Source organism: Ornithorhynchus anatinus, chromosome 2 (genome assembly GCF_004115215.2).
Source record: "Ornithorhynchus anatinus isolate Pmale09 chromosome 2, mOrnAna1.pri.v4, whole genome shotgun sequence".
NCBI classification, from domain to species: Eukaryota; Metazoa; Chordata; class Mammalia; order Monotremata; family Ornithorhynchidae; genus Ornithorhynchus; species Ornithorhynchus anatinus.
Genome location: NC_041729.1, coordinates 49,875,185 through 49,902,279, shown reverse-complemented (window position 1 = coordinate 49,902,279; position 27,095 = coordinate 49,875,185). Strand labels below are relative to the sequence as shown.

At 46.1% G+C, this 27,095-nt stretch overlaps 1 protein-coding gene across 1 annotated transcript; it reads left to right on the top strand.

The window, feature by feature from the left end:
* Positions 1-1,929: 1,929 nt before the first annotated feature.
* RRN3 (RRN3 homolog, RNA polymerase I transcription factor) lies at positions 1,930-26,447 on the top strand (the record flags this gene model as incomplete). The annotated part of the gene is made up of 18 exons (XM_039914578.1): positions 1,930-1,967; positions 5,221-5,308; positions 5,635-5,691; positions 6,901-6,990; positions 7,096-7,225; positions 8,462-8,521; positions 10,373-10,436; positions 11,618-11,687; positions 12,511-12,609; positions 14,884-14,976; positions 15,481-15,619; positions 16,303-16,433; positions 17,692-17,822; positions 18,473-18,657; positions 21,858-21,966; positions 22,991-23,143; positions 24,224-24,311; positions 25,394-26,447. Coding segments are annotated over 18 exons (1,887 nt in total), but the record flags the coding sequence as incomplete, so codon positions are not given.
* Between the last annotated feature and the right edge of the window lie 648 nt (positions 26,448-27,095).

The following is a 27,095-nucleotide window of genomic DNA, read 5'->3' as shown; positions in this document are numbered from 1 at the left end:
CACATGGGGCTCACAGTCTTCATCTCCATTTGACAGTTGAGGACCTGAGGCCCAGAGAAGTGAAGTGATTTGCCTACAGTCACACAGCTGTCAAGCGGCGGAGCTGGGATTTGAACCCGTGACCTCTGAGGCCCCAGCCTGGGCTCTTTCCACTGAGCACGCTGCTTCTTCCCAGCCTAAGCCTGGGAGTCCGAAGGAGCCGAGTTCTAATCCCAGCTCGGCCACGGGTCTGCTGTGTGAATTTGGGCGAGACACCTCACCTCTCTGGGCCTCGGTTAACTCATCCAGAAAGAGGGGAATTAAGGCCCTGAACCCTATGTGGGAAAGGACCGTGTCCCACCTGATTGCCTTGTATCTCCTCCAGTGCTCAGTACATCACCTGGCACATAGTAAGCGCTTAGAGAAGCAGCGTGGCTCAGTGGAAAGAGGCCGGGCTTGGGAAGTCACCGGTCATGGGTTCGAATCCCCGCTCTGCCACTTGTCAGTTGTGTGACCTTGGCAAGTCGCTTTCACTTCTCTGTGCCTCAGTGACCTCATCTGTAAAATGGGGATGAAGACTGGGAAGCCACACGTGGGACAACCAGATTACCTTGTATCTCCCCCAGTGCTAGGAACAGTGCTCTGCACCTAGTAAGCACTTAACAATAACCAACATTCATTATTATTATGATTAAAATGGGGATGAAGCCCCTGTGAGCCTCACGGGGGGACAACCTGATGACCCTGTATCTCCCTCAGCGCTTAGAACAGTGCATGACACATAGGTAAGCGCTTAACAAATCCAACCTTATTAAATAATTTATTTCTAAAAGACGACGGAATGGGCCGCATGGCAAGAGTGACCTGTAAAGCCCGTCAAAGGGCAGGGACTGTATCTGTTACCGATTGTCCATTCATTCATTCAATAGTATTTATTGAGCGCTTACTATGTGCAGGAGCACTGTACTAAGCGCTTGGGATGACAAGTCGGCAACAGATAGAGACAGTCCCTGCCGTTTGACGGGCTTACAGTCTAATCGGGGGAGACGGACAGGACAAGAACAATGGCACTAAAACAGCGTCAAGGGGAAGAACATCTCGTAAAAACAATGGCAACTAAATAGAATCAAGGCGATGTACAATTTCCAAGCGCTCAGCTACAGTGCTCTGCATGTTTCATCACCCCTATTTAGTTTATCACCCTATTTATTTTGTCAGTCACCCTATTTATTTTGTTGAATGAGATGTACATCACCCTGATTCTTATTTATTTGCCATTGTTTAATGAGATGTTCTTCCCCTCGATTTCTTATTTATTGCCACTGTTCTTGCCTGTCTCCCCCAATGAGACTGTAAGCCCGTCCAGAGGCAGGGACTGTCTCTATCTGTTGCCGATTAGTCCATTCCAAGCGCTTAGCTCTGCGCATCAGCGTGGTTCAGTGGAAAGAGCACGGGCTTTGGAGTCAGAGGTCATGAGTTCGAATCCCAGCTCTGCCCCTTGTCAGCTGTGGGACTGTGGGCCAGTCACTTCACTTCTCTGGGCCTCAGTTCCCTCATCTGGAAAATGGGGATGAAGACTGGGAGCCCCCACGAGGGACCACCTGATTCCCCTGTGTCTCCCCCAGCGCTTAGAACAGTGCTCGGCACCCAGTAAGCGCTTAACCAATACCAACATTATTATGACAGTAAGTATAGGGAATGAATGGGCGGCTGCCAGGAGGGGGCGGGGGCGGCGGGTCCTCCGGGCCTGCAGGGGGCGCTGCGGCGGCGGCGGGGAGGCGGAAGCGCGGCGGCGGCGGCCCTGGGAGGTGCGGGGCGCACGTGGCGCGGGGTGACGTCACTTCCGGCGTGGTGGGTCCGGGCCCCATGGCGGCTCCCGGGCTCCGCGCGTCTCTGCCGGCCGCCGCCATCGCCGCCCCCGCCGCCCCCGGCCCCGCCGCCGCCGCCTCCGCCGCCCCCGCCCGCCCCGCCGGACTCCCCCGCGCCCGGTGAGGGACCCGCCCCCGCCTCCTCCCCCGGCGCGGACCCCCCACGCTCCGCTAAGCGCTGGGGGGGGAGGGGCGAGGGCAGCAGGTCCTGCGTGTGTGTGTGTGTGTGTGAGAGTGTGTGTGTGTGTGTGTCCAGCCTTCACCCCCGCGGGACGGGGGGGGCCCCCCCACTAACTAATTAATTAATCATCATCATCATAATGATGATGCTGCTTTTTAGGCGTTTACACGGTGCGAAGCGCTCGGGGGGGGGGGGGGGGGGAGGTCAGCAGGTCCTGTGTGTCTGTGTGTGTGTGTCCCAGCCTTCACCCCCGCGGAACGGGGTGGGGGGCGACTAATTAATTAATAATTATCATCACGATGATGCTTCTTAGGCGCTTACACTGTGCGAAGCGCTGGGGGGAGGGGCGAGGGCAGCAGGTCCTGTGTGTGTGTGTGTGTGTGTGTGTCCCCCCCCCCCCCCCAGCCTTCACCCCCGCCGTACGGGGTGGGGGGCGACTAATTAATAATTATCATCACGATGATGCTCCTTAGGCGCTTACACTGTGCGAAGCGCTGGGGGGAGGGGCGAGGTCAGCAGGTCCTGTGTGTGTGTCCTGTTCCCCCCCCCCCCAAGCCTTCATCCTCGCAGTCCAGGGGTGACAACTAATTAGTAATCATCATCATCAACATGATAATGAAGATGATGCTTTGTAGGCGCTTACCCTGTGCTAAGCGCTGGGGGGAGGGGCCAGGTCAGCAAGTTTTGTGTGTGTGTGTGTCCCTTGCCCCCCCCAGCCTTCACCCCGGCGGTAAGGGGTCGACGGCTAATTAAACATAATCATAATGATGATGATGTTGGTATTCGTTAAGCGCTTACTCTGTGCAGAGCACTGTTCTAAGCGCTGGGGGAGATCCAGGGTCCTCAGGTTGTCCCCCGGGAGGCTCACAGGCTTCATCCCCATTTGACAGATGAGGGAACTGAGGCCCCGAGAAGTGAAGTGACTCGCCCACAGTCCCACAGCTGACAAGGGGCAGAGCCGGGATTCGAACCCGTGACCTTCGACTCCCAAGCCTGTGCTCCTTCTTAGGGCGTTTACTATGTGCTAAGCGCTGCGGGGGGGAGGTCAGCAGGTCCCGTGTGCCTCCCCGCCAGCCTTCATCCCCACGATACGGGGGAGGGACGACTAATTGATGATGATGATGATGCTTCTTAGGCGCTTACTATGTGCTAAGCGCTGGGGCGGAGGGGCAAGGTGAGCGGGCTGCCCCACGGGGGGTGCACAGGATTCAGCCCCACGATACAGAGGAGAGAATAATTAATGATAATGATGATGGCCTTGGTTAATAATAATAATGTTGGTACTTGTTAAGCGCTTACTAGGTGCAGAGCACTGTTCTAAGCGCTGGGGGAGATCCAGGGTCCTCAAGTGGTCCCACGGGAGGCTCACAGGCTTCATCCCCATTTGACAGAGGAGGTCACTGAGGCCCGGAGAAGTGAAGTGACTTACCCACAGCCACCCGGCTGACGAGTGGCAGGGCCGGGATTCGAACCCATGACCCCTGACTCCCAAGCCCGGGCTCTTGCCGCTCAGCCTTAAGCGGTGACTGTGTGCCAAGCACTGCCCTAAGCGCTGGGGGAGGTGCGAGGTCAGCAGGTTGCCCCACCTGGGGCGCGCAGAATTCATCCCCACTGTCCACAGGAAGGAATAATTGATAATACTGATGATGGTGTCTCTTAAGCGCTCACTATGTGCCAAGTGCTGCCCTAAGCGCTGAGGTGGATACGAGGTCAGCAGGTTGTCTCACGTGGGGCTCACAGGCTTCATCCCCATTTTACAGGTGAGGTCACTGAGGCCCAGAGCAGTGAAGCGATTTGCCCAAAGTCATCGTCATCGTTGTTGTTAATAATCGTTATAATCGTGAGTGCGACAGCACCGGCACCCTGAGGACGGGGTGAGGGACGCCCAAGTGGGGTCGCAGGTTAAAATGATGATGGTATTAAGCGCTCACTGTGTGCCAAGCACTGTTCTCAGCGCCGGGGGAGACCCAAGATCAGCAGGTCGTCTCACGTGGGGTTTGCAGTCGTCATCCCCATTGTACAGAGGAGGGAACTGAGGCCCAGAGAAGTCAAGTGACTGGCCCAAGGTCACACAGCTGTCCGGGGGCGGAGCCGGGATTAGAACCCACGACCTCCGACAGGCGAGCCTGGGCTCTTGCCCCTGAGCCACGCTGCTTCTTGGCCCTCCCCCCCCCCCCCCCCCCCGAAGCCTTCCTGAAGGCACACCTCCGGGAGGCCTTCCCAGATTATCCCCCCCCTTTTCCTCCTCCATCGCCCCGCCTCGCTCCCTTTGCTCTTCCCCTCCCTCTCCTTCACGTCCAGATCTGTCATTTTATTTATTTATATCGATGTCTCTTTCCTTCTATTGATGTCTCCCTCCCTCCCTCTAGACCGTGAGCTCGCCGTGGGCAGGGATTGCCTCTTCATTGCCGTATTGTCCCCGCCCAAGCGCTTAGGACAGTGCTCTGCACACAGTGAGCGCTCAGTAAATACGACTGAATGAAAGCCGATGATTAAAAAAAAGGGGAGGGGGCTTGGGGTGGGCGCCCAGGTGGGAAGGGGGGACGGGTTTGGTTGATCTGGATTTGTGTCTCCCCTCCCTGCCCATGGCTTATTCGTTCATTCAGTCATATTTATTGAGCGCCTACTGTGCAGAGCACTCTACTAAGCGCTGGGGAGAGGACAGTGTAGCGGGATGACACGTTCCCTGCCCACAACGAGCCCATCGCTTTCCCGGCCCTGCTCATTCCCTGCGGTGGGGCTGCTTTTATCATCATCATCATTATTATTCTCAATAATAATCGTATTTATTGAGCGCCTACCGTGCGCAAAGCACTGTACTAAGCGCTTGGGAGAGTGCAGTATAATATCAGACGCGACCCCCGCCCACAACGAGTCCACAGTCTGTCACCTGACAGACCCACCTAAATTGCATTTCAGAGGTATTGGTTGACAGTCGTTGCTGTGGGTTTTTCTCTTATTTTTTGAGGGCTTTCCTCTATTTTAAAATGCTCTTTAAAATGATGTCGTTATGCCCCGCCTTTAAAACAGGCTTTGTTTGAATTTTTTTACTTTGAAGCGTAACTTTATGAGGGGTGGAAGAAAATACAGGACTCTGCCGTCACTTAATAACCCCCCATCGTTCTTCACCTTGGTGCCTAATATACTCTTGCTTTTCTTTTTCCCCCTCTTTTGCATTTCAAAAATGCTCAGGATAGAAAATGATTTCCTCAATTCTCCACCAAGAAAGACCGTCCGTTTTGGTGGGACCGTGACCGACATATTGCAGAAATACAAAAAGGTAAATTCTTGGTGGAATCTTAATATGAGCCCCTTTCAGTTAGAAATGAACAACTTTTTTGGGTGGTGGGTATTTTTGCCAATTGTTCTGGCTAATCAGATAAGGATATAAATGGACTAAAATGCCCGATTTTTGGTTTGGTTAGCCAGCGTTTCCTCTTAATAGACGAGGTTCTGTTTAAAAACTACAGTATGTTCAACAGATGTTGCATTTTTACCTTACTGAATCAAGTTTCGGGGCTGGTAAAAGCCCAGAAGGATTCTGGTTACGTTCTTCCTTGATTAAGAAAGTAGAGCAAAAGTTCCTCTTTTTTTTTTCTTTTTCAGGGCGATACAAAAGACTTTGAGCTCTTAAAGCATCAATTATCAGATCCAGATATAAAGGTAAAGTGCTGAAAAAGAGAAAACATGTTTTTGTTATGTTTGATGTCTGTTTGGGGGTTTGGGGCGAATTATTTGACCCTGATTTTAAAAGGTGAAATGTATTTTAAGGTGATTTAAAGTTTCGTTCATTTTTTTTCCCCTCTATAAAATGTTTAAATTAGGATTAAATCAGGACAACAAATGCTTTGGAGTCAGTTCTGGGCTGTGTGGGCCTGTGGTCTGAGCCCATAATTGCATAGGTTGTATTCTCAGACAAGTGAAAATTAAGTCACAAAGCCACATCTTGGGGTGACCAAGGGTGACCATTAAAACCCTATTGCTTGGGTGGTACCTTCTGCGGGGTTTGGAAGAAGCCCTGAAAGAGAGAATAATGTAGCGGATCTCCCGGGTTGATCTCACTTCTGTGCATCTGAGGTCTCGAACAAAGACCGTGCCCACAAATCAAACTCTGTCACCTTTCCAACCCGTAGAGAGGCCGAGGTGACCTCAATTTTCAAATATTTCCCTTCTGCAGGTTAAGGCTCCGAAGAAGTCAAAGCAGGGGAAGCTAGTTGGAGGGTGAAGAGCTTCTCCTAAAGTGATTTTTTTTATTTCAGGCTAGAAATAATCACAGGGCACTTAGGAGTTGGAGGAGAATGGGGCAAGAGGTCCTTTGGAACGGTAGGCTCAGGGCAGATACGCATTCTGTCCAATAGTTGAAATGATTCTGTGTAGCTTTCTTTTTTTCCCGTTTTTAAAGTTTGAAAACTAGGAGACTTCTTCCTCGTTCCTGGTGTGAAACCCAGGTTCGCGATGTGATCTGTTAACGTTCTGAGTGGGAAACGTAATCCCTGGGGATTGTTTAATTCTTCACAAGTGCCATAGTGACGATAATATTTAGATTTTGGAAATCGTTTCTAAGATTTAAATAATTGCGGTACTAAGCACTTACAGTGTGTCAGACACTGTTCCGAGGGCAGGGGCAGATACAAGCGAGTCGGGTCGGACACGTTCCCTGTCCCACCCGGGCTCATAGTCCGAGCGCAGGTATTGAGTCCCATTTTCCAGTTGAGGAAGTAAGGCGCAGAGAAATGACTTGCCCAGGGTCACACAGCGGGCAGAGCCAGGGATAGAACCCAGGTCCCGTGAGTCCCGGGTCCACGCTCTTAACTCTAGACCAGGCTGCTTCAATTAAAGAACTGAAAGTCCTTTTCATTTATTTCATTTAAGGATGCCCAGATCCTTAACTGGCTGCTCGAATTCCGCACCTCGGTCATATACTTGACCAAAGATTTTGAACATCTGGTCAGCATTTTATTGGTAAGCCTTACAAGTGTTCATTCCCGATCTGCGTGTGTTGCTCTCCTCCGATCCGTATGTATCGACTGAGGTAACTTCTGCTCCGTATTTTCTTTCTGACGCCAGAAATTGCCGTGGTTAACGAGAAGTCAAGAAGTGGTGGAGGAATATCTGTATTTTCTCAGTAACCTCGTGTCGGCGCAGACCGTCTTCCTGCGATCATGCCTCAGCATGATCGTGTCCCATTTTGTCCCTCGTAAGTGATTACCTTTTCGTGAGTTTTGCGTCGACTTTTGCTCTGCTGATAGGAAGGCGTGATCTTTTTCAGGTTGACGGTATCTTTTGCGACGGTATGGCGGCCGTCTCTGACCGTCCGCTTTGCCAAGGGATTTCAACACGTGGGTCAGGAGTGCTGACACGGGAAAAAACAATCCAAATCGCAAGACCCAAGCCGAATCTCTGTGGTCTTGAGTTCTGAGGAGGGCGTCAAGCAGGAACGGGGGAGAAAAAGCCAGCGGGTCGCACCCTATTAAATAGATTGATCCGAAGGGCTCGTTCGGTAGCCTGGCAGTTGCCGGGCGGTCCGGCAGTTTGGCGGCCACCTTTCAAGCCGCTGCCTACTGTGTGCGGAGCACTGTACTGAGCACTTGAGAGGGTACACTATAGCAGCGACACTCACTGCCCACAGTTGAGCCCCTCCCTCACCTCTGCTCCGTCTTCGGGAAGCCACGTGGCCCGAGGAAGGGCCCAGGCCCGGAGTCAGAGAACCTGGCTCTAATGCCAGCCGTGCCGCGTGTCTGCTGTGAGATCTTAACTTCTCTATGTCTCGGCGTCCTCATCCGAGATCAAGGGGTAAAGTAAATACCCCCCTTCCCTCTGAGGTTGTAAACCCCATGTGTCGGGTGTATATTCCAACAGTCCAGCGCTCAACGCTTCACCGATTATCATTAAGAGTGAAAAAGCCTCAACGCTGATCAGGAATCCTGAGGAGACGGCAACGAGATGGCACCCTCATAAACCGAACCGTGGGGTTTGAAGAGGATATACTAAATTGCGACCGTGTCAGTCTTGCTCCAAATTTTAGGAAGGTCACTGCTTCACTGGAAGCTGTGAAGAATTTAGACGGGCCCCACATAGCCCATCCTAATCGGAGAATAATCCCTTATGACTTTATTCTCATTTGGGCAATTCAGTAAAAAGCATCTTTTGTCCATTTTCCCCAACTTGTTTAACCTTCCGTACCCTCGCGCTGGGCTCCGAAAGGAATACGTCACCGGCTTTTTTTGGTTAAAGAACTTTTACATCCTACAGAAACTGGGGTTCGAAAAGAACTAAAAGTTGGTTTTCTTCTAGTGTTTTAGACTGTGGTAGCTTTTAATGTCAGCAAAGTCTCTTTTCCCCCCCCTTTTGAATTTATTAGTATTTTTCAGTAATAGGTTTACTGAGGTCTCGTGAGAATAATCAACTTTATTTTGGTTGTTTTTCCCACTAGCCCGAATACTTATTAAGGAAGGTGATGTGGATATTTCAGATTCTGATGATGAAGATGAAAGTAAGTACTCATCTATAGTTTGTGGATTAATGGCAAGGGCTTTCCTAAAGCTTATTAAATTGGAATTGTTTCAGATGCTGTGGGTATTTCATTGATATTCCCTTTTTTCCCCTAAAGCCTCTGTAGAGGAAATTTAAGGATATGTGAGAAGCAGCATGGCCTGGGGCAAGAGCACGGACTTGGAGTCAGAGGTCATGGGTTCTAATCCCGGCTCCGCCACTTGTCCAATACGTGATCTTGGGCAACTCATTTCACTTCTCCGTGCCTCAGTTACCTTATCTGTAAAATGGGGATTGAGAGTGTGAGCCCAAAGCGAGACAGGGACGTTGTCCAACCTGATTGCCCCGTATCTACTTGAGAGCTTAGAACAGTGCTTGGCACATAGTGCTTAACAAATATTATCACCATTATTACATGCATTAATAGGTGCTTTACCAATTTTGGTACGCCCCAACCCCTTGCAGTCTCTGAGAGGCATGTAGAGGAAATATAATATGGTATTCCAACGTCATAAAAAGATTGTCATTCAAAATATATTTATTTACTCCTGCTGGAAACAGTATATGATAAAACTTAAGATATTAGTTCATTTCTACAGTAGTGGTAGAGAATTGCAAGCAGTTGCTACTCCCTAACTGACTAAATTAAATGATATTTTAATTAAAGAACCACAAGCTAAACCTGGTGTAATTTAAAATAAGTTGTTTCCAGCCCAAACTTTTATGGAACCAGTTGCCTGGCCATTAGTTCCACGTGGACTAGCAACATGGCCTAGTGGAAAGAGCCTGGGCCTGGGAGTCAGAGGACCTGAGTTCTAATCCCGGCTCCGCCACTTGTCTGCTGTGCGACCTTGGGCCAGTCACTTCACCTCAGTGTGCGTCAGTTACCTCATCTCTAAAGCGGGGATTAAGACTGCAAGCCCACCGTGGGACACGAACTGCGTCCAACCTGATTATCTTCTATCTCCCCCAGCGCTTAGTACAGTGCTTGGCTCATAGTAAGCACTTAAATACCATTTGACGGAATGCCTTAAAGCCGACGGTAAGATGGAGGTGGATGGGCCACCGCCGGAGGTTCTTGAAGGGTGGGGAGATGTGGACCGAACGTTTTTGTAGAAAAATGATCCGGGGAGTGAAGGGAGGCCCGCGAGCGCGGCCAGGTCGAGCGCACTCTCCCCCCGCCCTCTGCCAGGCCTGGCATCGTTCCTTTCTGACTGGTGTCGTGCCCAGCGCAGCACACCACACCCTCCCACCACTTCCCACTAGACGCCCCACCTCCCCTCCTCGTCCCGTCGGGGCCACGGAGCGAGGGACCGACCAGGGGCGGGAATGGAGGCCGTAGTTGCCGTATGGGTAGGCTGCCAGTGCCGTCATACCGCCGCCTCATCCGTCCCTTTTCCCTCCCCCTCGCTGGCTGGGGCAGGGAGGCGAGGCGGGTGGCATTCCAGAGAAATAAGACTGGAGCACGGGAGGGGACACACGGAGGCAGGGAGCTGAATTTAGAGGACAGGGAGACAGAAAATCCCCAAATGGGAGAGAGGTGTAATATGTAGTGGTCACGTTGGGACAGTTCTGGAAGAGAACCTAACAAACTGCACGAAAGAGTATGAAACCCCCCACAATTCAGTTGCTCATAATACATACGTGTTTTTGAGTTATATTTGGTGTGGCTGTATCATTGGGAATGCCTACATGTTGCAGAGGACCGGTCCTTCTTTTTAGTTTTGTTAGCGCAAGCTTGTTTCCCAAGTGATTCTTTCCAACTAATGACGAGTCCAGTTCCGGTTCTTTGAATATGCGGCTTTCTCCTTTGAGCTTCCATTCTCGTCCTGACCTGGTTTTGTTTTTGCAGATCTCCCTGCCAATTTTGACACGTGTCACAGAGCCTTGCAAATAATCGCGGGATACGTTCCTTCGTGAGTATATGATCAGACAGTCGGGGGTATTTATTGAGCGTTTACTTCGTGCAGAGCACTATATTAAGCCCTTGGCAGAGTACCAAACAACGGAGTTGGTAGACCCGTTTACTGCCCACAAGGAGGTTTAACTTTCCTTTATCTACCTTGTCGACAAGGCATACCTTGTCTTTCAAGAAAACCTGTATTTTTTCATCCAGAATCACCTTTTTCTGCAAAAGCGTGCTGAATCAGCTATTCTCACAAATAGCAGTTTAAGGACACTCTTCCTACAACCGGTCACTTTCTGCACATCTCCTGTATTATCTGAAAGGCTTGCCGTGTCAACAGTTGTTTCAATTGGCAATAGAGACTCTCAGGGAAGATGCTTTGAAAGCAATCGAAATAATTCACACCAGGTGAAATTTTAGGTTATAGAAGATGAAAATGCCTATAAGCCTTGTTTTATTTCTAATTTGAGCCTTTTTAAGGCTCGGCTATTGTCCTTCACCTTCAGCGATCATTATTATCTGCTGTTTTCCCCCATTTAAAATCACTTTCTAGTGAACGATGAATCTTAAATACTTGCTATAACCAATTTTTGGTCGCCTTCTGCCAAACTGCGTAATGAATGCCCAGTACAGCAGAAGCGATTATATATTTAATCCTAGTAAAAATGGGATTTGTGGGCTAATATTGTCAAAGGCACCTCATCTACTCTTCCCCTCTTAGAGTATTTGAAATTTCTGTGAAACTTTCTATGCTTAAATCAAAACCCAGCAGTATGAGGTAGAAAGAGTTAAATGTTGTAGGACACATAACTGTCCCTATTTAAATTGGGTACTTGAACTGTAAACAGACTGCTTTTAACATTTTGAAATGTTTTTTAATGATGGAAAATCATGCGGTATCGTAATTAAAAGTTTTAGAACTGTGAGGTTAGATTGTAAATTGAAGCTTTTAGTTATGCTCACTTGAGGAAATTCTAGTGTTCTTAAAATCCAGAAGGATTGTCCATTGGGCCCATCAACTCATAGACCCTTCTCATCCGCTACTGTTAAATTTCTCTCAAGATCTGCCTCTTTAAGGCTGATAGAGTCCATGTGCATTTCTGTGCTCTTTGAGAATTAGAAAAGATTGGCCTGGAAAGATGTATTCTTTTTATCATCTGGGCTGAAAAGTAACCCTGTTCTCTGTTGTAGGACCCCGTGGTTTCTGATGCAGATACTTGTGGAAAAATTTCCATTTATCACCAAGTCAGAGAGGACTTTGGTAAGAGATCTTGCTGTGGGAAAATGGTGGGGAAATCCAGTTCGAATAAAAAGCCGTATCTTCCGTGGTTCAAATTTTGGTTTAGTCATCCACCCTCGGTTTCCGTTTAAAATCAATCAGTGGTATTTATTGAGCGCTTACTGGGTGTAGGGCACTGTACTAAGCGCTTGGGAGAGTACAACACAAAAATATAACAGACACATTCCCTCCCCACAGTGAGCTTACGGTCTAGAGGAGCGTAAGTTTATTCTTGCGATTTTATGACTGGCCTGATGATTTCCCTCAGCTCTTTTAGCTACTGCATTTTCCTAACAGACTGGTTGGTTTATAAAAATTATCCTTTGAAGTTAAGTTGTCCTCTGTCATTCTTGCTGTTGAGGGTGACCCCTCTTAAGTGTTACAAATATTAGATTTCGGTCCTGTGGGTAGTCAAATGGTAATTATCCGACCATAACCGCTGAGCCAAATGTAGCAATTATTTCCATCTACATCTGGATTATATGGTCATTCACAACAGGGCCCTCCTTCCCACCAAGTGAAAATTTGAAGGTTGATCAAAGGTGATAAGCAAACGTCCCATCGGGGCAGATGTATGGAGAAAAGATACCAAATAGGCCAAAAAGAACACTTCCGGGCAGAGAGCTTCTGACTGGTGAAATAAGCCAACGTTTGTTGAGCCCCGATTACTGACCTCGGTACTTCCCTAATGCAAGTTCTTTGTCGCTTCTAAAATTGTGGAAACCAGTTGGTAATTTCACCAGCTACCACGGACTGGTAAAATACAGGTTGTCTGACCAGGACATATGCTGCTCTTGTTTTCTAGGAATGCTACGTCCACAATCTGCTAAGAATTAGTGTATACTTTCCATCATTGAGACATGAAATCCTGGAACTCATTGTTGAAAAGCTCCTCAAGATGGATGTACGTATTGACCTCTCCATTATTTTTCATGATTAAGTGAGAGTAATGTTACGATGATCCAGATTTCCTAGGCTTGTTACATGTGGGCCTGACGGGTTGGTGTCAGCAACTGTATGGAGGTTTTTTCCCCCTCCAGCAGTGCGGATATAACACCGAGTGAATTCAGAGTTATTTCTGAAATAACTCAAATCATAATTTTCTAGTGTGCAATTTGAGTGTACTGCTGTTCCTTTGGTGCAGTTAAGGTAAAAGTCTTCAGCTTTCAGATGCCTAGAGCTCCTCTTCCTAGGCCTGTCAGAATGGGATGTTAACAGTGGAAGTTGTAGGGAACTAAAAAGAAGTAGCATTGAGGACATTCCTGGAAATATCCACACCCCGTGTAATATCTTTGTATGTTATGGAGGGTTGAGGGGTCTCTTAAAAGTAAAAAGGATTTTGTGAAATCCCAGTTTTGGTTTTGTTTTCTTTAAAACCATGTGACTATCGCAGCATCTTTTCTAACACGTGCCAAAACCGTAAAACAAATGGCAGATAAATGAAAATCACAATGGGCAGCCGTCTGCCGTTAGTAATAATAATGATGGTATTTGTTCAGCGTTTACTCTGTCAGGTGCTGTTCTAAGGACTAGGGTAGATCCAAGCTAATCAGATTGGACACAGTCCCTGTCCCACATGGGGCTCACAGTCTCCATCCCCGTTTTCCAGATGAGGTAACTGAGGCCCAGAGAAATGAAGTGACTTGCCCTAGGTCACACAGCAGACAAGTGGCAGAGCTGGAATTAGAACCCACGTCCTGTCTCCCAGGCCCGGGCTCTATCCACTAGACTGTGCTGCTTCCCATTAGAACCCACCTTTCCAAACCTGGTAAAATCTGACCGCAAAGAACGCTGTTAAAATACCTGCCGCCTTCATCCAGGAGAAAGAGGTGATGTGCGGCTTCCTCTTCTTTCCCCTTTCTCGATTTCCTTTATTTTCTCTCCGTTTTTCTTCATCAGCTTTTATGAGTGTTTCGATTTTCACCACAGCCCTTCCCGCCTGGCTCCATACCCCTGTTTCGTAGCCCACCCGCCTGGCTTTATTTTGGGTGAGCCTCAGCTTGCCCGGGTGTGTGTGTTGGCCGGGAATGGGGAGAGGAGGAATTTGCCCGTCTCCTGGAGCCCACCCCAGGGGCTTCTGCCCCCAGCCTCAAGCAAGCGGAGGGATAGGAGGGAGTGAGGGTTGGAGAGGAGCTAGGGGAGAATCTCAGTCTCCCACCTGACCTAGACGGCCGAGGGCAGAGGGATTCGTGGATTCAGGGTGACGGAGAGAGGAGGGCAGATAGGGGATTCCCGATCCTTACCGTTCTCAGGCCTTGTGAATGTTGCCCAGGCCCCGTTGCTGCTGGCAGGACGTTTGCTGCCTTAAGTCGTTTTTCCCCACATGCTGCTTGATTTCACTGCTTCTCCTCAGTCCCCCTGGCTGATCATACCGTCGCTCCAGATCTCATAAGAAAGTCCTTCCAGTTGGGCACCTAGAAGTCTCTCAGGCACAGACGACTTAATCCTTTCTAAATTAAGGAGGAGCAGCATGGCGTGGTGGATAGAGCACGGGCCTGGGAGTCAGAAGGCTTTGGGTTCTAATCCCGCCCCCGCCACTTGTCTGCTGTGTGACCTGGGGCAGGTCACTTCACCTTACTGGGCCTCACCTCATCTGTAAAATGGGGATTAGACTATGAGCCCCACATGGGACCAATCCCATTTGCTGGCATCCACCCCCAGCGCTTACTACAGTGCCTGGCACATAATAAGCGCTTAACAAATACCATTATCATTATTACTACTATTATTATTATTAAAATCTCTTTTGAGTACTTGCTAATATATATGTAGAGTATGTGAGGGTAGAGTATTCAGGTGGTAAGAAATTAATTTGGAGAACTAGTTCTCATATTTAATTGGGGCCCCAGTAACTGTTGCTCTGATGTCTTTAAAGCTCAAAGATATAGCTCTTTTGCACTTTCTTTTAAAATATGACTGAACTTGTAATCTGAATTATATCGGAGAGTTAAATGCAATCTGACGATGCTGACGAATCTGTAGATTTGCGATATATGTTATGCACTGTGATTGCTAGAACGAATATTAAACTGAATGTTAAAGTTTACATCTCTTGTCTTGAGACCCGGTGTGGTAAAACTGACACTCTTTGTCTATTTAGCGATTGGTCCAGCTTCCCTACACACTTGGTTAGCTTTTTGAACTTTCTCTTGTTCCATTTCGCTGCATTATAATTCAGGTGGGAGCATCACGCCAAGATATTGACGATGCTGAGGAAACAGCCGCTCAGACCGATTACGCGGCTGACGCCAGAGAAGGATTATTTGAAATGGTCAGGCTTTTTTTTTTATATTATGACAGCAAACAAATTTTGGATATTGAAAGAAGTGTTTTGATGTCACTGTTGTTTTCCTTTTCAAGATTATATGCAGATAAATGAAAAATGGGTTAATTTGCTAATTAGTAAAGCAACTGGCAACATTTGCATGGTACCGTACTGCCTCTAAAAATAGAAGTATGGGATAGTTTCAGTATTGTTGGTTGGTCTATGTTGAATCTGGGCTTTAAATTTTTTTGTAAAGAAATAAGTTTGATTATGTATTCACTACCTCCTTGGAGATAGCCATGATCAGCAACAATTAATGGGGATCGTTAACAATGAATGTCAGTGATATTTTCACATTCCGGTCACACGTAAGTTGGGTACCCCTAAGGGGAGGGTGGATGGTTAAAGATAAAAGAGCCGTTTTGGCCTAATATTTTTTTGTGCTTTACTCTAAAATGGCTGTTTTTGCGGGGGCATCATGAAGAATCTCAATTGCCTGCCTTTTAATAGGATGAAGACGAGGAAACTAACGGTGACGTAAAGGGTACCAGTTTCAGGAGTGATCAGATGGCCCATCCGCTAGCGGAACGCCTAGACATTCTGCTCTCTGTTCTCTTTTCATACATAAAAGATGTCTGCTACGTAAATGGTAATTATGGTAGCTTTCACCGAGGGTAAAGTATGTTTGAAGCGGATTGCGACCTTGGAATGCCACGTATTCCCAACTTGAATATGCTTCGTGTATTGATGGATTTGCCAAGAACCGAGTTTAATGCGTAGATATACTGATTTCTGTGTTTACCGAGTGGTAAGAAATGAACAGTACTGTGCATGTGGGTTGCAGGCAAGGTTGAGTTGTTTGGGGTTTTTTTTTTTTTTTGCCCTTGAAAAAATAAATATTTCAGGTTACGTGCAAGCTAAGGGGATTAATCAGTTTTAAATAGTTAATACTCTTCCAGGTAACCCGTGAACCTGGGAGAAGCAGCGTGGCGTGGCCTGGTGGATAGAGCCTGGACCTGGGAGTCAGAGGACCTAGGTTCTAATCCCGGCTCTGCCACTTGTTTGCTTAGTGACCTCTGCTTTAGTTATCTCACTTGTAAAATGGGGATTAAATCCTCCTCTCTGCAATTTAGACTCTGAGCCCTATGTGGGACAGGGACTGTGTCCATCCAGATTATCTTTAGCTACCCCAGGATTTAATAGGGTGGTTGGCACATGGAGCTTAACAAGTACCCCAAAGAAAATTCAAACCGAAAAGGATGCTATAAAATTTAAAATTTGGGACTATCATATAAATATCTTTCTGACCGAGAGAATATATTTGCATTTTAGGTGAGATCGACATCAACAAAACAAAGGATTTGTATCGGGATCTGATTGCCATCTTTGACAAGCTTGTTTTGCCAACTCACGCCTCCTGTCACACTCAGTATTTCATGTTTTACATCTGTAGCTTTAAATTGGTAAGTAGAAATCATTTTAAAAATGTCTTTTATGACGAATAATGATGAGTAAAAAAAATCAGTCAGAGATATTTGACCACTTACTGGGCGGAGAGCCCTGTGGTAAGCACTTGAGAGAGCAGACTAGTGTTGTAGAATCCAGCTCTCCCTACGATAAGCTTACCATCTCTAAGATTGCAAGCACCCCAGAGGCCTGGGACCATGTCTAATTCCTCTCTTTATATTCTTGCTTACCATTTAGTACATTGCTCTGCACACTTAATAAATGCTATTAATATTAGTGTATGATCCCTGTCCTCAAGGAGCATAAATTCTAGAGGGGAGAGAGAGATACTGAAATAATTACCGGGAGGGGATAGGCCAGAATGTAGGGATATATACCTAAGTGCTGTGGGGCTGGAAGTGAGAATTGTACGTTCCAAGCACTTAGTACAGTGATCTGCACATAGTAAGCGCTCAGTAAATACTATTGAATGAATGAATCTGTATCAGAATGCCTAAGGGGTACAGCCCCAAGTCCATAGGTGATGCAGAAGGAAGGGCAAATAGGGTAGGGAAAAGGAGCCTGTTGTGGGCAGGGATTGCCTCTATTTGTTGCTGAATTGTACTTTCCAAGCACTTAGTACAGGGCTCTTCACAGTAAATGCTCAATAAATACAGTTGATTGATTGACTCCTAGACTTGTGTTCTTTCCCCTAGGCTGCACAGCTTCTCTTCCTGATCCCCAATTGACACATTGACTTCTAAAATTGGCCTTCTAAGGGCAGTAAAGATCTGTCTCCATTTAGGACCCAAAATTGTTGCCAACTTTTTTCTTTTTTTTTTAACCAAAGTATAATGTCCTTGTCCCTTGCTTGCCCTTCTGTTCACTTTTTAATCGTTTTACTTTTGATCTGCACCCTGCCAGAAGGCAAAGGGAGACAGAGTCGACTACCCAGTAGAGAAAGGTTGATACTTTTTTGTCAGGGTTGTTTCACGAGCAGCTTTCGCAAAAGTTAGGAAAAGTGGATGAAATATGGCTAAAAAGTGATTTGAACGTATTTAGGAATTTCATCCATGCTAGCTCTTTCCCTCCATTAGCACAGATAACTAAATACTGACTGGAAGTCAATCCATTAGTTTTTCTTTATAAATGTGATCTCACACTACTTCTCAAGAGAAAACTAGGGAAACCTTGATAGAGGTACTCCCTTTCTGCTGAACTTCAGTCATGATGTTGTAGGGTTGTGTAACACGAGCCCCTCTTTTCTCTTTGCAGGGATTTGCAGAAGCATTCTTGGAACATCTATGGAAGAAGTTACAGAACCCGAACAATCCTGCGGTCCTCAGACAAGCCGCTGGAAGTTATATCGGCAGCCTCTTAGCAAGAGCCAAATTTATACCTATTATGTAAGTAATCTTATTTTATGCAGACAGTTTGAAAAACCAAGAACCCTGAGAACATCGAGCGGACTTGAATCAGGATTTCTTTAGTTTTAGCCTCTCCTTGGGGTGGGTGAAAGTTTCTCAAGTGGTCAATAGCGGGGAAGTCGTTTAGGCTTAGGTGGATTGTCAACCATTTTGGGCTCAAGTTCAGAACAACTTCATTGGCTACACACTGACGCTTCTGGGGTTAAGTGTGTTTGGCCCTCAAGTAAAAGAATCTGGGGTGAAAGAAGCAATTGACTCGATTGACAAAGTGTTTCTGGAGGGTGAAATAAGAGACTCTTTTGGCCACCCTTAAATGGAAGAAGCCTGCTGTACCAAAAAACAACAAAGTCGGCCTTTAGGAGTTAAAGAAAAAATAGCATGTCTCTTTCAAAGTCATATTTCTCCAATGCTTGTGACAATAGCCTGGAGTACATGCTGCCATTTGGTTGGGCAGAAATCGGGTGACCCCTCTTTCTATCTAAACATCCCGTACCCATGAATTGTCCTCAAAACCACGTCGTTTGGGAAGTTGATAGCCATTCTGTGGTTTTGTTTTTTTCATTCTTTCGAGTACTGCAATTGCTGGTTAACAAGAATCCTCTTTATTACTGTCTTTTTTTTTTTCCTAGTACTGTAAAAGCCTGCCTAGACCTTTTGGTTAACTGGCTGCACAACTACCTGGATGATCAGGATGTAGGGACAAAAGCGTTCTGTGACGTCACTCTCCACGGACCCTTTTACTCAGCGTGCCAGGCCATTTTTTATACTTTGGTCTTTCGCCATAAGCAGCTTTTAGATGGAAGCTTACGGAAAGGTCAGTATCCTCGGACTGCAAGAAGAGTGGTCATTTGTGTCTGTACACTTTATTTTACCCTTGTCTCTTAGCTAGAGTGGGTCCCTGTAGTTACCCAACACAAACAACCAACTGTCTATGGCCTAAATTCCTATCCGGTGGGGTCCTGTGTGCACCAGTACATTTAAAGCCCAGGCATGTAAATTTTCCATCTGCATTGTGGATGTTCCTGAAAGGCCATCATTTTGAAATAATCAGCAGAAAACTCTGTAAGTGAGCTTGGTGGTGATGTTTATAAATTTAAGCTGTAAACGTTGACTGTGAGCTCCCTGTGGGGGCGGGCAGGGATGGTGTCCAAACTGATAACCTTCTACCTACCCCAGCGTTGAGAACGGTGTTTGATACATAGCGCTGAACAGATACCAATATTATTATTATCCACCAGTGGTATTTATAGAGTGCAGAGCACTCTACTAAGTGCTTGGAAGAATCCAGTTCAATAGAGTGGGTAGGCATGATCCCTAAAGGAGTTTAGAGTCCAGAAGGGGAGGCAGACATTAAAATAAATTAGATAGGCGAAGCGGTAGGGAATAATTATTTCTTCCCAAGTGCTGTGGAACTGGGGGTGGGATGAATAGCAAGGTACTTAATGGGCTACAGAGCCCTAATTTATTTTAATGGCCCAGGAGGAAGGGTAAATAGAGTCAGTAAGGGCTTAGGGAAAGTCCCCTGGAAGGAGATGTTATTTTAGGAAAGCTTTGAAGGTGGGGGAAATTGGTCGTCTTTCGTATGCGAATGGGGAGGAAGTTCTGGGCCAGAGGTGAGGACGTGTTTAGGGGACAGAATAGAGGCACAGTGAGTAGGCCGTGGCTCAGTGGAAAGAGCATGGGCTTTGGAGTCAGGGCTCATGAGTTCGAATCCCAGCTCTGACACTTGTCGGCTGTGTGACTGTTGGCAAGTCACTTAACTTCTCTGGGCCTCAGTTCCCTCATCTGTAAAATGGGGATTAAGACTGTGAGCCCCACGTGGGACAACCTGATTCCCCTATGTCTACCCCAGCGCTTAGAACAGTGCTTGGCACATAGTAAGCGCTTAACAAATACCAACATTATTATTATTATTATTATTAGGTTGCTCAAGTGTTCAGTAAGGGTTTAGTAGGAAACCAGTGAGGCAAGGTAGAGGAGGCGAGTCGATCAAGTGCTTTCGAATCAATGGTCAGGAGATGCTGTTTGATCTCGAGGTGGAAGGGCGACCACTGGGGGCTCTTGAAGAGTGGGGTGACGTAGATTGGAGTGGGGAGAGACAAGAGGCAGGGAGGTGAGGGAGGAGGCTGATGCAGTAGTCAGGGTGGGATAGGGTAAGTGCTTGGGTCAACATGTTGGGAGTTGGGATGGAGAGGAAAGGGTGGATTCTGGAGATGCTGTGAAGGAAGAACTGCCAGGATCCGATCACAGACTATGTGGGTTGAATGAGAAGCAGCGTGGCTCAGTGGAAAGAACCCGGGCTTTGGAGTCAGAGGTCATGGGTTCAAATCCCGGCTCGGCCACTTGTCAGCTGTGTGACTTTGGGCAAGTCACTTAACTTCTCGGTGCCTCAGTTCCCTCATCTGTAAAATGGGGATTAAGACTGTGAGCCCCACTTGGGACAACCTGATTCCCCTGTGTCTACCCCAGCGCTTAGAACAGTGTTCGGCACATAGTAAGCGCTTAACAAATACAAACAAATACCAACAAAAAAAAAATGAGAGGTGAGGTGAGGATGCCGCCAAGGTCACGGGGCTGCTGAGACAGGGAGGGTGGTGGTGGTATGTACAGCGAGGGATGGGAAAGTGGTGGGAAGATGAGGAGTTCCGTTTCGGATATTTCAAGTTTGAGGTGTTGGCGGGACATCCGAGAAGAGATGTCCTGGAGGCAGGAGGAACTGTGAGCCTGCAGAAAAGGAGGGAGGTCACAGCTGGAGAGGTAGATTTGGGAATCGTCTGCGTAGAGGTGGTAGTTGAAGCTGAGGGGGTGAATGAGTTCTGCAAAGGAGTGTGTGTAGATCGAGAATAGAAGGGAACTAGAACTGAGTCTTGAGGGACCCCCACTTTTAGAGTGTGGGAGGCGGAGGAGAACAATCAAATATATGCATTTAAATCAAATCATCGTTGTGACTCAGAGTTCCGAAAGATGCTTTCTCCACTGTGAAAAGCAGCCCTGTGTTCTTGCAGGACGGGGCTTTTTAGTGGATTATTTAGCGGGTGGGGATCGAGAAAATGATCTCCTTTCTTCTCTAGGTGTCTCTAACCGATCCACTTGCAGGATGATTTATCTTCTCATTTGTATAAGGGCCCTATCAAGGGGTGGGGCGGGGTAGTGGAGGTGAAGTGAGCTGCAGAAGCGGTGGAATCTGGTAGAGCTGGTCTGGGGGATCACAGGGAGAGACTAAGAGCAGGAATAGCGATTTAGCCCTCAGAGAGCTGGGCTCGTGCCAGCTTCTCTCTCTCCCTAGTTCCCTGGGTACAAAGCACCGACAAGACTAGCTCTCGCCCGCCACTAACTCCAATTCTTCTGAATCCGTTTTCTGTCGACCTTTAGTCTATAAACTCCCCAAGGGCAGGGGCTGCATCTTTTATTCTACTGTGTGTTCCCAAACACCTGATTTAGTGTTCTGCACACAGTAGGTGCATTGTAAATGCAAAGTAATGCAAGTAATTCAGTGTAAGTGATTGAGGGGCATGGCAGAAAAATATGTTGATTAGTCAGAAATTACTGACATGAGCAACATCCTTGTTGTGTTAATCTGGTGATAGCGCTTTTAAGAATCCGGTAAAAAATGGGCTTAGGCTCATTGCATCGTGTCATTCCACATCAAAGACTTGGCTTTTGCCCAGCCCTAAAAGTTTATTTTTCCCATGTTAGGTTTTTATTTTTTCTTAATTTAAGGAAAATAAAAAATCTCACCAATTTGATAGACGGGAAGCATTTCCCAGTTCCTGTTATCTTATCAGGAAATGGCACGATAATTAAACCAGGCCTGATTTCCATGTGATCGTTTAGCAGCTGGAGAAGTTTCTGTCATCTTTGATAGAGATATTTTCCAGTCTAACCTAGATTTGTGTTTTGAAAGAGCCAAAATGTGTATTTACCTTTTTGAAATGCATCAAAAGTGTAATTTTTCCACCTAGAAATTGGTCTTTTGAAATCAATTTTTAATTAAGGTCTTTATTTTAAACCTAGGTTTGGCTTACCTGCAGAGTTTAAATTTTGAGCGCCTCGTTATGTGCCAGCTGAATCCTCTGAAGATATGCCTCCCTACAGTAGTAAATTTGTTTGCTGCCATCACCAGGTAACTATTTGATTATATATGTTTTAAAATTGGAAACTGAATATGTCTCTTTTCTTTATCATGTGGTTAATCTTGGATATTTCTAGCATTTTGTAGCTTCGAAGAGAATTGTGGCTTTGGAGGCACTGTAAATCAGAAAATTCACCCCTTGCCTTCAGGCAGAGATAAATTTAAGCCAGTCTAAACAAATGGGACTATAATAGTAATGTTTATTAAGCTCTTAACTAGACACCAGACTGACCTAAATGCAATATATTAGGATGGGTCTCAGTCCCTGACCCCCCATGAGGCTTGGTCTAAACGGGAGGGAGGGCAGTTACTTAATCCTCCCATTTTACAGATGAGGAAACTGAGGCACAGAGAAATTAAGGGACTTGGCCTAGGTCACACCACAAACAGTGTGGCCGAGCTGGAACCAGAACCCAGGTCCTCTGACTGCTAGGCCCTTGTTCTTGCCAAGAGGCTATGCTAACCTGTCTTGTTTGAAAGATAGGAGTTATGCACAGTAAATTAACTGCAGTTTGCCTGTAATTGCCGAGCTAATAAAATATTAATCTGAGATGGTTGCTTAAATTCTCTTCAAACGATTTTCCACGTTCTACTTTCCTTATTAAGAATACAGTATAGTTATATGGGAAGCACTCTAAGTGCTGGTATATACAGTAGATGCTCAATGAACATTTTCAGTCACTTCAAAAGTCATTTTCATGATGTACTTGAAATATAGAAACAGCCTCTGCTTTGACATCATTTGACTATCTTTGCTATTTGAGGGGTTTCAAAATTATGCTCTCGCTTTGCTCTCCCTTATTTGAGAGATTCTTAGCTGACTACCTAGTCTAAAATCTTTCTTTTCCAGTTGCAGAAAAGGTTATTTTTCTCACACAAAAGGTCTGTTCAAACTACTGTAAGGTATTAGATAAACCATTTCTGTCAGTCGTCTCATGCGTCCTGAAGAGATCTGTAGTTCATGTGGAATAGCTCTATTTGCTGAAATGTTCTTTGTCTGCTTGATGTTTGTAAGGAAATACCAGTTAGTGTTCTGCTACACTATTATCGAGAGGAACAACCGTCAGATGTTACCAGTCATTAGAAGTAGCGTTGGAGGAGACTCGGTACAGACCTGCACAAATCCACTCGACAGCTTCTTTCCCTTTGATCCCTGTGTTCTCAAGAGGTAGGTGGATCTTTTTACGTTATGTTGTGCATGCGTGTATTTTAAATTAGCCAGAGCCTTTGACAAAGTGCAGTGCCCTGGCGAATTTATGCGAAGTGGGGTGGTCGAGTTGCAGAATAATTTTGAAATAGGGGCTGCTGGAAGGTGCCGAATTGGATTAGAAATGACTCTGACTTAACCACTTGAGTTCACATAACTTCACCAGAGCGCTACCTTCTATCAAAGGCTCTTGGTAGGGTGACGGCTGTATCAGCACAGGCCTCAAAAGATAAACTCTGTTCTAGGAAAAACGTCCACTACAGGATAATAGAATACTTCTGCCCTTTTGAGATTTGTGAGGCTAGGCCCTCTGCCCTTGTCATAACAGCTTTAGGTGATCTCTTTCTCTAGAAAAAAGCCGCATAAAATCTGACCTTTTCCTGAAAGGCACCCCCTGTCCTCAGGGTTCCTGAGTTCACTCTCCCCTTTCTTTGTTTTTGTGGCCTGGCTCTTCTGACCCTCTCCTATCCTAGTTCTCCTCCTGCCGCTTTAGCCGGCTGCTCCTTCTCAGCTTCCTTCGCGGGTTCCTCTCTGCCCCCTTCCCCTTTCCAAGAAAGCTACTGGAGCAACCCAAGAAAAGTGACCTCAGAATGTATAAACTTGATATGCTTAGGCAAAAATGAGGAAACAAGAACAATTGTGCCGATCCGATAAGGAGTACTGAACTTAAGGGAACTTGTGAACTCACCTAAGCTGAGGAACAGTTTTGGCACAGATGGTGACATTTCATTTTGAGTTCGGACGAGGGAGGGGAATGGTGCTTTTCGGGAGGGAGCCGATGGGTTAGGGTTTGAAAGTCGCAGGCAGGGGTTTGAAGAGTCTCCTCTAAAGTGATTCTCAGCTCTGCTGGGAAGCTCTCAAGTTCTCTTGCCGAGCTACATGTCCAAGCCCAGAAAGCAGGGGCAATGGACAACAGTAGTTTCTCTCCCCCTGCTGAAAAGCCGTGGGGGAGAGGTGGCACTTGGGAATTCTGAATAATACTGCTTAGGTTATTGGATTCGATTATAAAATGTTTGAATGTGCCTCTTGGATTTTAAACAGATCGAAAAAAATCATCGACCCTTTTTACCAAATATGGGAAGAGTTGAGCGCTGAAGATCTTCAGGAATTTAAGAAACCTATTGAAAAGGTATCGTTCTGGTCTCCTAAAATTTAAGCAGGATAATCCAGTTGTTAGCATTGCAAAGCAAGCCAAATTTAGAACCCGTAGTATTAGGATATGGTTATCAATTATGTAGTTTTACATCAAAACCTGCATCAGTTTTTGGTTACTGCTTTAGCCCACAGCCGTTATCTTCCAAAGTGCCCAAAACAACAGCCCTCTCATCATACTCTGCAGTTGATGGTTTCAATAGTCCTAAAATGTCCAGGTTCACTGAAGCAACGTGGCCTAATGGAGAGAGCACGGGCCTGGGAGTCAGAAGGACCTGGGTTCTAATCCTAGGCTGCCGCTTGCCTTTTGTGTGACCTTGGTTAAGTCCCTTCTCTGGGCCTCAAGTTACTTTATCGGTAGAGTGGGGATTAATGACTGTGAGCCCCATGTGGGATGTGGTTGTGTTCAACTTGATTAGTTTGTATCTACCCCAGCAGTTAGTACAGTGCCTGGTACAGAGGGAGCACTTAACAATTACAACCCTCCCCCCCTAGAAAAAAAACCCCAAAACCTACCTTTTTGAACCTGTGGCTTCCTCAGTTAAAAATCAGCTCCTGGCAGGCAGAAAAGGTGGTGTTTTGAACTTTCGCAAGTGCTCAGTATAATGCTCCACACATAGTAAGTACTCAGTAAATGCCATTGATGGGTATATTAGGCAAGTATATCTGTCAGCTGTAGGATGAATTCTCTCAGGTGGGTAACTCTCACACTCTTACAAACACCCACTGGGACTATTTTTGGAGACAGAACCATATTACCTCGACTCTGACCATCGGTGGTATCTTTAGGTTTTTAATTTAGCTCATTTTTGCAGAGCATCTTCTCCTCGAAACCTTGAACAAAGCTTTTTGGTGTTCATTTTGGTTCTATCTCATATCAGAAGGAAGCAGAAGTGATGGTCCGCTATTTTTTTTGTTTCTAAATATGTAAAAAAAAAAAAAAAGTCTTCCAGTTCACCCGTCTCAGAACCTAAAACCCCACAGTAATTGTTATCCGTGCTCTACCACTGAGACCTGAGTGATTTGAGGCCTCATTGTTGATCCGTGCTTTCCGCCCAGGGAGCGGTGGAAGATGAAGATGATGATTTTTTGAAGGGTGAAGTGCCCCAGAACGACACCGTGGTTGGACTCACACCCAGTTCCTATGACGCGAATTTTCGGAGTCCCTCGAGCAGCGTGGGATCCCCGCCGATCATGTATATCCCAGATCGACCCCTCTGAGGACGTGTTTAGCAATTAAATCAATGAACCGATCCCAGTTTTCACAGAGAAGAGACTCTCAGAAGCTCTGAGTTTCATCACCGTTCCGCATCTAGCATCTAAAGAGTTTTGGCTTCATCAAACCCCTTTTCTGGTTTCCGTACAGATGAGTTGTTTTGTATGTTACAGGAAAAGAAGAGGAAGTGTAATGTGCAATATTTTCTAATATGGTTTATATTATGATAGCCCTTTATATTTTTTGCAGATAGCTTTTGTTTAATGTGTAAATCTTTGTGTGTTCAAAGCTTTTGTAGCATAACTATTGCAGATGTACAGATACGCTCCCAAGAGTGTAAGGTTCAAAGCAAATCTAGCCAATGGTAGAACACGTTCATTTTTTTGGCCACCTCCGTATGAGTGTCTCAACTTTAACATTTTGCTAGTTAATTTCAGTGCCTAAAAGTGAATAGACTCTTTATAACTTTAATACAGACTTCCTAATTATGTTATGGCTGTGCTGTTTTATCGCACTAGTGAGATTCCTGTAGTAACCTGCAGAAGTGTAATTTGGGTGCTTATTGGTGATTTGCTGTCCGTTTTTGTATGTATTTTAGCATTTCTTGTACTTGCCCTCCATTTTAGTTTAACCATCACCTTTAAAAATGCAAAAATTCTGTGGAGATTTTTGTTTTCTTTTCCGCTCTTCTGTTGATTCAAGGCAAAATATTTTCATCTGTCCATGATTTTCTAACTATAAGCAGGGCTTTTCCTGAAGCGACACATGTGTGGTAAAGAATAAGATTTGTTATCTTGAGGTTGGGATGGGGGGTTGTTGGGTCATTCTTGAATGTGGGGAAAAATGCATTTTAAAACTTTGTAATATTTATTGGGAAATTGAAAATTTCTACTCTTATGCTTGACCTTTTACTTTTAAAAAATTATAATGTGGGGATGAATCCAGTTTATACAGAATCTTTGTGAGGGTTCCACATTTTACCTGCCGGAGGATATTCTTGGACTTTCAGACATTGGCTAAAATGGTGAAATGAAAGTATACTCAGTTCTATAACGGGAGGGTTCGTGATAATGAAAACTGTCTTGATCGGTCCCCTGCTCATGCACACAACCATTTCTCTGAATATATCATTGTGTTCTATCAGGTTACACGTGTTGTCGGAAGAACGTTCCCTAATTTCCTTAACAGCGTTCTATCCAAATACGCAGGAAAAACACACGTTATAGAAGACCAGAGTGTGCGTAACCCTGGGTTCAAACCTAAAGATGGAGATCTCCAGGAGGCTGCTGCTGACTGGTGCCGTTTAGGTGCTTTGAACACATACACTGGGCTAAAGGCTGGAGAAGGAAACTGAGTCACTGCCTCTGGCCCACAGAGTAGGTGGGAGGGAATGGGGTCGACATAAAGGAATAACATGGTTTAAAAAAAGCAGAATTGGTAGAGAAGGAATCCTGAGAACCAGTTGTTGTTTCTGCAACCTCTTCCTGGTTCCTGCCTTTCCTCCTCCCTCCCCCTTCTCCGTCCCTTTCCTGTTTTCCCCTCTTC